This window comes from Chiloscyllium plagiosum, unplaced genomic scaffold (genome assembly GCF_037043375.1).
Source record: "Chiloscyllium plagiosum isolate Xiang-an unplaced genomic scaffold, Cpla_swu_hap1 HiC_scaffold_45, whole genome shotgun sequence".
In the NCBI taxonomy this organism is placed as follows: Eukaryota; Metazoa; Chordata; class Chondrichthyes; order Orectolobiformes; family Hemiscylliidae; genus Chiloscyllium; species Chiloscyllium plagiosum.
Window position 1 is genome coordinate 14,231,733 of NW_028270183.1, and position 14,041 is coordinate 14,245,773.

General features: G+C 44.3%; 1 protein-coding gene across 1 annotated transcript in view; it reads left to right on the top strand.

The window, feature by feature from the left end:
* xab2 (XPA binding protein 2) overlaps positions 1-13,066 on the top strand; it is a 47,360-nt gene extending 34,294 nt beyond the window's left edge. Inside the window, exons 14-19 of the mRNA XM_043694846.2 lie at positions 1,679-1,869; positions 2,368-2,490; positions 3,849-4,020; positions 6,117-6,243; positions 10,444-10,553; positions 12,695-13,066. Coding sequence (XP_043550781.2) covers positions 1,679-1,869; positions 2,368-2,490; positions 3,849-4,020; positions 6,117-6,243; positions 10,444-10,553; positions 12,695-12,756 — 785 coding nt within the window. The 3' untranslated portion in view covers positions 12,757-13,066. The remainder of the gene's footprint in view (positions 1-1,678; positions 1,870-2,367; positions 2,491-3,848; positions 4,021-6,116; positions 6,244-10,443; positions 10,554-12,694) is intronic.
* Positions 13,067-14,041: the final 975 nt, after the last annotated feature.

The following is a 14,041-nucleotide window of genomic DNA, read 5'->3' on the forward strand; positions in this document are numbered from 1 at the left end:
TATTTTTAGTGTCTCTGGGTCGTGTCTCTTCACACTTTCACCCCATTCCAAAGGGTGAGCAGAGTTTCAGATTCTGACAAAATACTACTTCCTAGATTGGATTGTTTGTGATTTGACAGTTCAAATATGCACATCCATTCACGGTAACACAGAGCTTTACATCAATCAAGCAGTCAAAAGTTTTGATGTGACCACACTGAGTCAAAGAGCTGTACAGCACAGAAACAGACCCTTCAGTCCAACTCGTCCATGCCGACCAGATATCCTAAATTAATCTAGTCTCATTTGCCAGCACCCGGTCCATATCCCTCCAAACTCTTCCTATTCATGTACCCATCCAGATGCCTTTAATAAAAGTTGTAATTGTACCATTTTCCACCACTTCCTCTGGCAGCTTGTTCCATACACACACCACCCTCTGCGTGAAAAAGTTGCCCCTTAGGTCTCTTTTAAACCATTCCCCTCTCACCCTAAACCTATGTCCTCTAGTTTTGAACTCCCCTACTCTGGGGAAAAGACCTTGACTGTTCACCCTATCCATATGCCTCATGATTTTATAAACCTTTATAAGGTCATCCCTCAGCCTCCGACATGCCAGGGAAAACGGCCCCAGCCTATTCAGTCTCTCCCGTTAGCTCAAACCCTCCAAACCTGACAACATCCTTGTAAATCTTTTCTGAACCCTTTCAAGTTACATAATTGGGTATCTAAAATCCTGCCCAATGAACAGATGGACCTGTGGGATTGATTGGTCCAAGTATACTGACTTCAGTTTACCAGTAGCTGGGGTTTACACAGTCCAGTTCTAATTATAATTTAACAACCATTGCATGCTAATCGATGGTTCCTAATGTAAAGAATATGTTACCGTAGACCCAGAGGACCATTGGGGTGCTGTCTTTTTAGAGAGAGAGATGACACTTGGTGAGTTTAAAAAGGGAGTCACCACACTTCAGGTGAGGGGCAAGCTCAAGAAGGTAGGATCTTCATGGTGACCTCAACCAGTGTGGGAATTGGACCCGCACTGTTAGCAGCTGTCCAGCCATCTGAGCCAGTTGTTGTTATATATATTAATCTGCAAGAAATGTGTACCTTGTCATTAGTATCCAAGTGGACTTTTTATCTTGTCTTCCAAAATTCATTGAATGCATCACTGAACCTTAATGTGTGTTGGAGAGGTTTTCCCACTCGCGTTTCAGCTGCGTGTTCACTAAAACAGATTGTCTGGACATGATAACACTGCTGATTGTTGGAACCCATGTCCCTCAGATTGTTTGTTTGCCTAGGATTGTGAATTACTAATCCTATGACATTACCACAATGCCACTACTTCTCCTGAGGGATTTAAGCTTTTATACTTGTTATTTATGTGATAAACATAACCCTGTTTAGGCAAACATACTGCAACTATGCAACAAGTTGCACTGTGTCATATTGATAATGTCAGATTAACAAAACCACCAAAGACCTAGAAATGACAGCAGAGACCTGTGCAACTTTGTATGTTAACCTGTGGTTCCTCCCTATACGCAGTCGGTATTTATGTAACTCTAATTAATTGTGGAGTCCAGGAATTTAGTTTTTTGTATCTGCTGTTTGAGCAAGAGAGAGGGCCAAGGAGGACCAATACCGTGATTCGTCAGTCATTGTTACTCAGCTATAATCTTATCCTCTGCAGCTATCTACCTTCTGTATGCCAAGCTGGAGGAGGAGTACGGTTTAGCTCGCCACGCCATGGCTGTGTACGAAAGAGCAACCAAGGCAGTCGAGCCTTTGGAGCAGTATGAGATGTACAACATCTACATCAAAAGAGCGGCTGAAATATACGGAGTTACCCACACGCGGGGTATCTACGAGAAGGCGATTGAGGTACCGCTGGGCATCAGTTTACATCTCCTCCTCATTCTGTTGCAGGTGGATTTATGTTCAGCCAGGGATTGTACAGAATGTCTTGCCCAGCTCAGCAAGTGTCCTTTCTCGTTCTGCTGAAGTTCGGAGGGTACCAGCAGTGTGCTGGTTGGAACCAATCCGATGTCGAGGAGCGGATGATTGAAGGCACTTCAGCTGCGTGGGTGTGCTATTGAGAGAGTGCACTGTGCATCGGGTTTCCATCACTGTAGGGTTTGAATGGCCGCTGTGTTTAATCCTAATTAATGTGTGGATTCTCCCAGCAGCAGCAAATCTCTTAATTGCCTAGCACTAAGAGTGTTAAGCTCTGTGCTGAGCAGTGTTGTAGTGATAATGTGATGGGTTATGCATTCTGTTTGTGACCTAGGTGGCTGTTACAGAGTATGCTATTCCCTGAGCATTTCTAAGGCGGTTTATGATTTTGGTACTGTAGGTGCATTAATTTCTTTTTCCTTGCAGGTGTTGCCAGATGAACACGCTCGGGATATGTGCCTGCGGTTCGCAGATATGGAATGTAAACTGGGTGAAATTGATCGGGCCCGATACATTTACTCTTACTGCTCGCAGCTCTGCGATCCACGGGTGGGTTCCTCGACTGGCGTTTTGCTTTCATGCTCCTTAAGGAATTCCTGCTGTGCCCAGAGATGCAGAAGATTGGCAAAAACACATGCCTGTCTCTGTTTCCATCGGTGGAATTGTTGTAGCTTGAGGAGTACCAGCTCAATTTGTGCTGCGCTGACCAGGAGACACTCCCACTCTTACCATGTGCCCTAGATGCATTGGAAGAACTTGCAGGTTGATACTTCACCTGTTAAGCCACATTATGAATATACCACCTGTATTCTGGGATGGGAATCACAATCATAGAATCCCTTACAGTGTGGAAGCAGGCCATTCAGCCCATCAAGCCCACACTTACACTGTGCATAGCATCCCACCCAGACCCCGTTACCCTGCATTTCCCATGGCTAATCCGCCTAACCTGCACAACTTTGGACTGTGGGAGGAAACTGGAACATCCGGAGGAAACCCACACAGACACAGGGAGAATGTACAAACTCCACCTACACAGTAGCCTGAGTCTGGAATTGAATCCGGGCCCTGGCAGTGTGAGGCAGCAGTGCTAATCACTGAACCACCATGTCACCCCTTCTGAAACCTTCTGGCCCAGAGGCAGGGACATGCCCTCTGCACCACTAGACCTGTCTGCTTAGATTTTGCTCAGTGAGTTAACGCAATTGGGTTGGGTGTGGGAGGAGTACTGTGTTCAGTTCTTACTCTCCATACTGTAGGGAGAATGTGAAGGCATTGGAAAGGGTGCAGAAAAGATTTGTGTGGTTCCAGAAATGGGGAGCCTCTGTTAAGTACTGTTGATAGAGTGAAAAAACTGGGACGGTTCTTAAGAAGAGAAGGTTGAGCGGAGATTTGACATCGAGATGTTCGAAACTAGGAGGTAAAGTGGAAGCATTGAGAACTAGAGGCACAGATCTAAGGTTACTGCAAAAGTAGCAAAAGCAGCACAAGAGGAATATCATCTTTATGCAACAAGTGGCCAGATTCTGAAGTGCACTGCTTGAGACTGCAATGAAGGCAAGAACAATCACGGCTTTCAAAAGGGAATTGGATCATTACCCGAGAAGGAAAGGTTTGTAGGGCTACGGAGTGAAGGCAGGGATTGGCACTCGGTGAGTTACTCCTGCTGACAACTGGCACAGAAAGGATCCGCTGAATATCCTGCTTTCATTCTGTATTACTATTCCGTGATATATTGAGGGCATAAGAGATCAGTTATTTAGAATTGTTTCTTTTTACACTTGGGAATTATTCTTCAATGCACCAGGCAGTTTTCAGCTTCAACAGGATTTGATCTTATCCCCTGTCCCTATTGCTGTCGATATAGATTTTGAATAAATTTCTGATTTAACTCTCATCATTTTCAGATAACACCATCATTCTGGCAGACGTGGAAGGAATTTGAGATCCGGCATGGAAATGAGGACACCATTCGCGAAATGTTGCGGATTAAACGTAGCGTGCAGGCCACATACAACACCCAGGTCAATTTTATGTCATCGCAGATGTTAAAAGCCTCCACTAATGCCACAGGCACAGGTAAGCAATTAGCTGCAAAGTGGCCAAGTGATAGTTTCCAGTGCAGCGATCATTAAGCATGCACTCAGGCCACCATTGACACCGTAGCAGCTGATTCACTGCGGCAGCTTCACCTTTGATAGCATCTTCCGAACCTGCAAACTCCCTCACCTGGAGGGACAAGGGCACCAGTTGCATTGAAACTCCATCGTGTGCAAGTTCGTCCCGAACCTCACGTCTGGAAATGTTCCTTCACTGTCTCTGGGTTAAAATTCTGGAGCACCCAGAACTGTGGGTGTCCCTACCCCGCTTGGGTTACAGAGATTCAAGAGGATAGCTAACCACTACCTTCTCCAGTTAGGGTTAGGCGTAAAACAGTAGTCTAGCCTCACCTCCCAAATCCCAAGAAAGACTTATTTTTTTAAAATGTAGTGATGGTTGTCAATCTTCCCAAGATAGTTACAGATGATCCAGGTCCTCCAGTGCATTTTGTATAACAGTGCTGGTGTTTTCCCTCTACTGCTACACTGTTGAACAGTCTGTTCCATGTGTTGCTCACTTCTCACACACACAGCTTCAGTTGCTGCCAGCCCAGATTTCCTGTTGGGCTTGCTTTGTAGCTGACCTTCTCATACTGGCCATTTTCCAGATTTACCATTGCATGCAGGTTGCAGTCACTTGCATCTCCCAGGCACCACCCCTCAAAGATAAAAGGGTCCAATTTTCTTCAAATTCTCCTCCAAATACAACTTGGTTGTTAATATGTTTCAGAGGCCAGGTAGGAGTCACTCACTTTGGGTTTGGAGTGGCAAATAGATCAGATAAAGATCATTTCTTAAAAATGGGTTTTTATGACAATACAGTAAGTTGACTGACTGTTTTCAGTACGGGACTTTTAGTTTGAGATTTATTTCATTAACTGAATCTACATTCCCCTGTGCAAAAGTGAGAGATGAACTGGACTTCTGGATTAGACTAGCAACGTAAGCACTTTGCTACTGTATCCTATTAAACTGCTTTAAGAAACAAGTCTGTACCACAATGTGCACATTGTCTTATTATTGCAACTCATTCTTTATCAGAAAATTACAACAGCAAAATCATCCTTTTACCTTGTTTAGTCTTCCCTCCCTCCTGTAGTCTACAGGTTTTGGTAATGTTGACATCATCTTATCTTGACATCAGTTTCCCTTTCATATCTTCTTTCAATGTCTGAGATATGTCTTACACTGTAAGCCCTTGGCCTTTTCCCTAAACTGTTCACCGAACACTGTCTTGTCAAGTTGGATTCTTTTCATGCAGACTGTGTGTGAGAAGGTGGTATGGTGACATTATCACTGGATGTGTAATTCAAAGGCCAAGACGTGGGGTTTAACTTTCACCATGGCAGCAGATCGAATTCAAATTCAAATTGTTAAAACTCTGGAAATTAATGCTAATCTGCATAATGATGACTACGATGATACCCATCCAATTCATTAATGTCCTTGAGGGAAGGAACTGTACCCTCCTTACAGGGGCTGAGCTCCACGTGACTGCAGACTCTCAGCCGTGGGTCTCCGAAGTGACCAAGCAAGCCATTCAGTTCATGGGCACTTGGCGGTTCGTATCCAAATGCTGGCTTGTCAATGATGCCCACCTCCCATTGAAAGAGTAAACAGAAAATGTTGGCCGGAGAAGAAGCTGCCTGGACAGAGTTTTACCGAAGGTTTTCTGAGCCTGGCCTTCTATTTTGAAAGCTGTGATTCATTAGGAGCAGGCTCTGAGTGAATTGATACATTATAGAATGCTTAATAAACTAAAATGTGCTGGCAGTGTTCCCAGCTCTGTGCCCCAAACTGCTGGACTAAAGTAGTACCTTGTGATGGCTTGGTTTTATTACTGGTAGCAGCAGTAAGTTTGGGAGGACAAAATAAACTCTTTACAGGAGGAATAGCCCGAGTTTTTTTTTAAAGGGGAACTTTCAGTCTAAGTCAGTTACTTAACTTGATAACTGAGTGAAGTGTATCCAGGTAAGAAGCTTCTGTGAGAGGTGATATTCAAATCCTGCATTGTTCAACAGATGTAAATGGAGTTTTCAGGAAACTCAGCGTTTTCTTCTCACGTTTACTTTGCAGTCTCTGACCTTGCGCCTGGACAAAGTGGAATGGATGACATGAAGCTGCTGGAGCAGAAAGCACAACAGTTAGCAGAAGAAGCTGAGAGGGAAAAACCCAAACCCAAAGACAAAATTCTGTTTGTCAGGTATGCTGTGTCTCCAGCAAAATGGAAACGAATCCTGTCACTTATGTTAATCTTCGTGTCTTTCAGTCTGAGCATCCGGGAATCTACTTCAGATGGCATAAGCTTCCATGGGCACATTACCCCTGCCAGTAACCTTAGTGACTTAATAGAGGGTCCTGGAATTTGACCCAATATGTAACCTTTGTGCCAATTTCTCACCATCTAGCCTTTCTTCCTACGCTCCTCCGTGTCCTCCTAAACATTGTGTTCATCTCGGTCAGTAACGCAAAACCAGCAGCTTAACAGTGAGTACAGTTGAAGACAGAGCGAGTGCACAGAGATTTGTGGAGTAAGGGAATTAGGTGCAGTCAGGGAAGTGATCCAGTCGAAACAACTAGCAGATGGAAAAATAAAATCAAAAATGACATTACAATAGTAAGTAGTTTATTTAGGGGTTGAAGAGGAGCCACAGTTTACTGTTAGGAATTGAGTTTGAAGAGGAGGGGAAAGAAAGAGGTTGCAATAAAACTCCAAGTTGATTGCTTGGTAAGTATTCACTGAAATGTTCTCTTTGCAAATTGTGTGTAAATTCTCTACTACTAATGAGTTATGTTTCATCAACACACTTCTCCTCAGTATCAGCCTTTTAGGCACAGGAGGAGTGGATTGGTGAATAACACTCGGTAACATTTGCACCTCTTGCAATGATCATCTCCAGTGAGACAGAATCAACCATCGCCATTTGAAATCCAATGGGATCATCATCCAATATCATATCCTGGGGTTACCATTAATTATAAACTGAACTGGACTAGCCATGTAAATATTGTGACTACAAGAACAGGTCAGAGGCTAGGAATCCTGCAGTGAGTAACTCACTCCAGACTCCCCACTGTCTACAAGGCACAAGTTTGGAGTATGATGGAACACTCCCACTTGCCTGGATGAGTGAAGCTACAATAACACCCAAGAAGCTTGGCACTATCCAGCACCCTACTTGATTGGCACCACAATAATTCAGTCCTTTGACCGCCATTACTCAGTAGCAGCATTGTGTACCATCTACAAGATGCCCTGTATTTACCAAGGCTTCTGAGACAACACATTCCAAATCAATGACCATTTCCATCCAGAAGGACAAAGGCAGCAGATACATGGGAGCACCACCACCTTCGAGTTCCCCTCCAAGCCACTCCCCTTCCTGACTTGGAAATACATTGCCGTTCCTTCAGTGTCACTGGGTCAAAATCCTGGAATTCCCTCCCCAAGAGTATTGAGAGTCTGCCTACAGCATATAGATGGCAGCAGTTCAAGAAGGCAGCTCACCACCCTCTTCTCAAGGGCAACTATAGATGGGCAATAAATATCCAGTCAGCAATGCCCACATTCCATGAATAAATAAATAAGTTGTTTTTCTACTTACTAATGACCAGTTTATAGTCCAAAGGAAGCTTAAGTCATGGCAGGGCAACATAGCCATGTTAAATACCTGTCTTGTAGCATGCATTGAGTGGTGAGTGATCCATGTGGACAGGGGAGTAGCATGCAGCTAGTGCAGGAGTCCCTGAGTCTCTCACTCCAGATGCTGGTGAGTGGGATCGTTCCTCAGAGGAATGAATCATGAGCCACGTTTGTGACACTGCAGGTGGGTGGCTCAGCTGTACAGGTGTGGGGGGGGGCGCTGGGGATGAAGAAGGATGAAATACCCTTGGTCTTCAATGTGACAAGAGTTCACTGATTTGGAAGGTGCTGTTGAAGAGGCTTTGATTATTTACAGCAGTGCATCTTGTAGTTGATGCACAATGGAAGCTGTGTGCTTCTGTGGTGGAGGGCGTACAAGTTGAAAGTGATGAGCAACATCCCAATTAAATGCACTGTTTTGAACTGGATGTATTGTTCTGGATGCATACTTCTTGAGTTATGATTATCCAAGTAAGTGGAGAATATTCTGTCTGTCAGTCATTAATGGGTGCAGTGTCCTGACTTGTGCTTTGTAGACCTGTTTTGGGGAGACCCGAGATGTGTTACTGACTGCAGAGTTCCAAACCTGCTGTTATGGCGCCACAGTATTCATACAGCAAGTCTAATTCAGTTTCTGGTCAAACACTACCACTGTTATGGCGGGAGAATTCCTGGAATATATACAAGGTGCTTTTATAGAGAAGAATGTTGATGTACCAATTAGGAAGTATGTATTTATACCTCCCATATGCTATGAAAAAAGGCAAATTAATATTATTGTAAGAGAACCTTGAGGACAAATTGCCATAGTAAGATAAAACCCTTCATTAAGTTTAAATGGAGTAACCCCTCAGAACAATTCATGCATCTAAACAAAAGAAACTAAGAAGGCCGATTAGTTTTAATGGATTGGAACGATACAGTATGGCAGTAGACGTGGGGTGGCTAATGTTTAAAGAATTTGCATGTTGCTGAAAGACATCCTTTGCCTTGCATCTTCAGGACAATTCAGAAGAAATAAACAACATTTATTCTGTCGGAGGGGAGAGTACTGAAAGCAGCATTGCCACGGCCATTGTTTCAGTTAATGATGACTAACAGTTAACTGCTAAACTTTGTTTAAGTGTTAAACCAGGCAGGTCAACTCTGGTTGGTCACGGTATTGTCCTGAGAGCTTAACTAGAGAATGGCTGTTGCTTATTTTGTTGAGTTGAAACTAACACATTGTGTGTATGTGAGAGAGATCTTTCTGCACCCAGCTGCAGGGTCCTGTCCATTAAAGTGAATTGATATCCACGGGTATCCAACATTAGATATTATTCTGCAGTCGAGCAGCATGTGTTAAATAGTTGAATAACATTGACAATTTAGGAATGTGATTGGGCTGGGAGTGTGGCACACTTGCTTCCACTGTACGATACATGTGTTAAAACAGAAGATGTAGCATATTTGGATTTTCAGAACACTTTACATTAGGGGTTCACTGAGAAGGTCAGTGAACAGAATTAGAACACCAGGTTCAGGGGTAATATGTTGGCATGGATTGAGGATTGTTTACCAGAAGAAAAGCAGGAAATAGGAATAAATGGGGTTATTCAGAAGTTGACAGGCAGTGCCCAGTTGGGTAATGCAAGGGATTGGACCCGAGCTGTTCACAATCGATGACAATGATATGGATGTGGAGACCTAGGGTAAATTTTCCGAAGTAACAAATGACACACCTAGCTGGAAACGTGTTGTGTGAGCACAATGCAAAGAGAATTCCTGGGGATTTGAACGAGCAGAGTGAATGGGCAAGAACAAAGTAGATGGAGCATGAAATGGCCAAGTGTGAGATTATCCACCTTATTCAGAATGTTTCTCACATGGCGAGAGATTGGGAAGTGTTAATGTCACTTCAGAAGTCACTGAAAGTTAGCTTGCAGCAATTAGAAAGGGAGATGGGCATTGGCCTAATTGCAGGGTGATTTGGGTACAGGAACAAAGATGTCTAGCTTTATTCATATGGAACTTTGGGGAGACCACACGAGGTGTTGTGGGCAGTTTTGATCCCATTGCTTTAGGAAGGGGATACTTGCCTTGGAGGTTCCTGTCATGTGAGTAGAGATTGAGGAGATGTAGCCTGTAGTGTCGAGAGTTTAGACAAACGAGAGGAGATCTTGAGAGGCAGGAAGGATGGTTCCATGGGTGAGGGATTCAGAATCATGTGAGACAGTTTCACAATAAGAGGCAAACTGTTTAGGACTGAGATGAGGTTGAATTTCTTCAGAGTCCTGAGTCTTTGGAATTTTCTACCCCAGAGGAGTCTAGAAGCTCAGTCATTGTGCAACAGAGATTGATAGCTGTCCATTTCTGATGAAGACAAGGGATGTGGGGATACCACAGGAATATAGCAGTGAGATAGAACGTAACGTAGTAGAGCAAGCTCAACAAGCTGAATCGCCTATTCCTGCTGCTATGTTGCTAGTCCTTATTTCCAGCTGTGAATGGTAATGAACAGGCTTCGAATAAGTGAGAGGAAATAGATTTTTTTTTTAAAAGAACATTTTCGTTTAATTTCCCTTGTGAGATGTTATCTGGGACTGCAACCAATAGCCAAATGGAATTGGCCCCTAGTACAAATCTGCGGACTTATGGCATCAAATTTCATTCAAGGGTGGTTTTGCCAGATTGCAACTTTGTTTTTAGCTACAGAAGCCTGTTTCGGTTCTTTGGTATTACTGTTTGCAGAGTTTTGAGTTTTCCTGCTGTCCATTACAGGAGCGATGCGTCTCGCAGTGAGCTGGCTGAACTTACCAAACAAGCCAATCCTGATGAGATTGACATCGACGATGACGATGATGACGAGGAAGGTGATGAAGAACCTGACGGTATGTGAAGATTCTGACAGTAATCCCACGGGACTGCAGCCTGACTAAAACTGCACTTACACATTCAAAGCACCTCTGTTAAAACCTCTATCAAACGTTCTAAGCCCTTTCCTTCTTTGCAACTTCCTAAGTAACTCCCAAAGCTGTCTCGAAATCTATCTGTTGCCTTTCACTTGCTTTCCCTAACTGTAGAACTAGTTGGTGATCAGTGCTTAACACCAACACCCAGGTCATTTTGAACTGTTTTATTTCAGCATCATGTGGAAGTGCAGCCAGTTCCACATTTTTCCCTGGCTGGAATAGTGGTGGTGGATCTTAAATAGCGGATGTGCGTTAGTATATGCAATAATGGGTGCACACTATTTAAATAGGAGGTCTCCATGCATAACCTTCAAACAAAAAGAAATTACATAGAGCTTTGGTAATGTTACTCTGAGACAGACTGCAAAGCGAGTTTCCTGCTTTGATTGCTGGTTTCTGTAGTGTTCACTGATTGCATTGAGGTAATAACGTAGCCACTTTAGTTGACGTGTGTGTCTTAGGGTATCCAGTGATTCCAGCTGGCAGTGTTATGTGGATAGACCTTTCTGTGCTGAATGGCCCAGTAATGCTCCCAGTGCAGACTGTCACGTGGAGGTGAAACAACTAGTTTGGTGAGTTGCTAGACTGTTGGCGGTGAAGTGTTACAGTTCACTTAGGAAGCTACAGTCGCTATGACAGCATGCACTATTGCCTGCATGTTGTAGCCTGGAGCGTTAATAGAAACATTCTTTCCCTCACATGATGGACTGGCGATCTGTCCTGTCTCACCAGCTGCCATTGGTGTGTATTGGGACTGAACCCATATAGACTTAGCATTGGACTAGTCAGTCACCTCAGGATCACAAACTGGGTGGACCAAAGCTGTCCCGTCTCTAGCAGTCCCTCAGGATTGAGGATGACTTTAGTCCACTGCGGTTCTGAGGTGACTGAACAGGACAGTGCTCCATCTCTCACACCCTCCCGCAAATGATGTTTGAAGATGCTCGGATTTTCACCCACACCTTCCAGTATTTACACCTGGCCTTGATCCCGGCCTGAAAGAGGTGCTCCAGGTGATTGGCTTCTTCTTGGCTGCTTCTTCTCTAGCTTGGGCAGTCTTGGGCAAGGGATTCTCAGTGGGGATATAGGATTTTTTCAGGGAGGGTTAGAGGATATCTTTGAGGTGCATCATCTGCTGTAACAGTGTATGGAGTTGAAAGTAATGAACCTATCTTGACAGTTGAGTCATGGAGGCTGTGGCTCAGAGATGTGGGGGCTGCTCACCACACCACAAGACTCTCTAAATTAGCAAGTAAATATGTTCAAGTGTTTCCTTTCAAGTAAACCTCTCTGTTTATTTTAGATTAGAGTTGATATCATGGTTATTGAAACACCTCTGGTATAATCTAGAATCCAATCTAGAATCTCTACAATGTGGAAACAGGCCCTTTGGCCCAACAAGGGGTAGCACAGTGGCCCAGTGGTTAGCACTGGTGCCTCACAGCACCAGGGTCCCAGGTTCAATTCCAGCCTCGGGTGACTGTCTGTGTGGAGTTTGCACATTTTCCCCACGCCTGTGTGGGTTTCCTCCCACAGTCCAAAGATGTGCAGGTCAGGTGAATTGGCCATGCTAAATTGCCCTTAGTGTTAGTCAGAGGGAAATGGGTCTGGGTGGGTTACTCTTTGGAGGGTCGGTGTGGACTTGTTGGGCCGAAGGACCTGTTTCCACACTGTCGGGAATCTAATCTCATCTATTCACCACTCTGAAGAGTAACCCAGACAGACGCATTCCCCTACCCTACAGTTTACTCCTGACTAATGAACCTAACCTGCACATCCCTGAACACTATGGGCAATTTAGCCTGGCCAATCTATCCTAACCTGAACATCTTTGGACTGTGGGAGGAATCCAGAGCACCCGGAGGAAACCCACCCAGACATGGGGAGAATGTGCAAACGCCACCCAGACAGTCGCCCGAGGCTGGAATCACACCTGGGACCCTGGATCTGTGAGGCAGCAGTGCTTACCACTGTGTTGTCCCTAGATTGGATTCTAGATTAAAATAATTTTAACTGCCCTTTTAGTAAGTTACCTAACAACTTTTTTGTTTTATTTACAGAGGTGCCACTCGAGCAGAAAACAGTCCCTACAGCAGTGTTTGGGGGCCTGAAGGATGACTGAACAGTAACTCCAAACACAGTAATTACTTCCCATCACCTTTAGGAACAGAAGCTGCTGTTCAGATGCAGATACCCTTTATGTGCTGTTTCAAGCACATTTGAACAAGCAAAAAACTAAACTGATAGAAAGATGCCCTGACTGTTTTGTAACAAGATTACAACATCTTCTACCTGCCTGCTCCCAGCCAGGAGCACTCTCTCGTCTTTTGTGAAACTGTATTTATATAAATATATGGCAGGAGCCAGTTTTGTTTTTTAAAAAACAATCAAGGTTCATTCTTATTACTTTAATAAAGGTGAGTTCAACAAAATATACTATGTGTGGAAAAGACCAGCAGTTAGTCAAGGTGGGTGCAGATTCTATACTTTGGGAGACAGTAGAGACCTTCATTAACTTGTGTACTTGTCCATCTTTCCTTATGCAGCGCTCATGTGTTTCATTCTCTCCCAAACATTGACAGTCTCCGTGAGGATTGATTTTCCTAATGCTTCCCAAGGACATTCCATGACCCGAGGCTTTCAAAAAAACTATCGCTGCAGAAAGCATCAAAATAATGCACCCGGAATTCTCAGTACCTCCCAGGCACCCAACATTAAATCTGATGTGACCATTTCACTCAGTGGCTCGCATTCTCTCTCAATGTTAAAGTCTTGCGATTAAAAAGCACCTTTCACAGCCTCTGGATGTCACATGCGTTAGCACTGAAGTCACTGCAGTAGCCCATTCGGAAACAACAAGTTCCCGCCAAAAACAGTGACAATATTTATCTGCATTAATTGACGTCCAACAGTGTTGGGTTGGCTACATCCAGGGTGAAGCTCACTTCTGGATTGAGCATCACTTGTTGTAGATGTAGACGCTGATTCGTGAGTGACAGTGCCTTCTGCAGCTGGCACAGACGACCAGCCTTGACCTGAGGGGGCACGTGCTTTCTCCTGCTGACGGGCTCTCTCTGCTGCCACCTTGTGATTTCTTTCTGCTGCTGGTCTCTCTGCACTCCCACTGTCAATGGTGAGGAGTCACCGTGCATCCATTTTGCTTCCTGTCAGCTTGCAGACATCCCTCTGTCTCAAACGGGTGCTCTGTGAGTCTCACGCCCATAGCAAGCTCACCAAGGAGCGTGTCTGGAGATATAGTGCAGGCATCCATTGGGCTCCAAAAAAATGTAGGCAGCCAAATTGCTGCAGGACAATTAAAAACGTGCACAAGAGATGTTACGATGCATCTCTGAGGCTTCCTGGCCTAGAGAAGGGACACAGAAAACCACGTAACATTGCCCATTCCC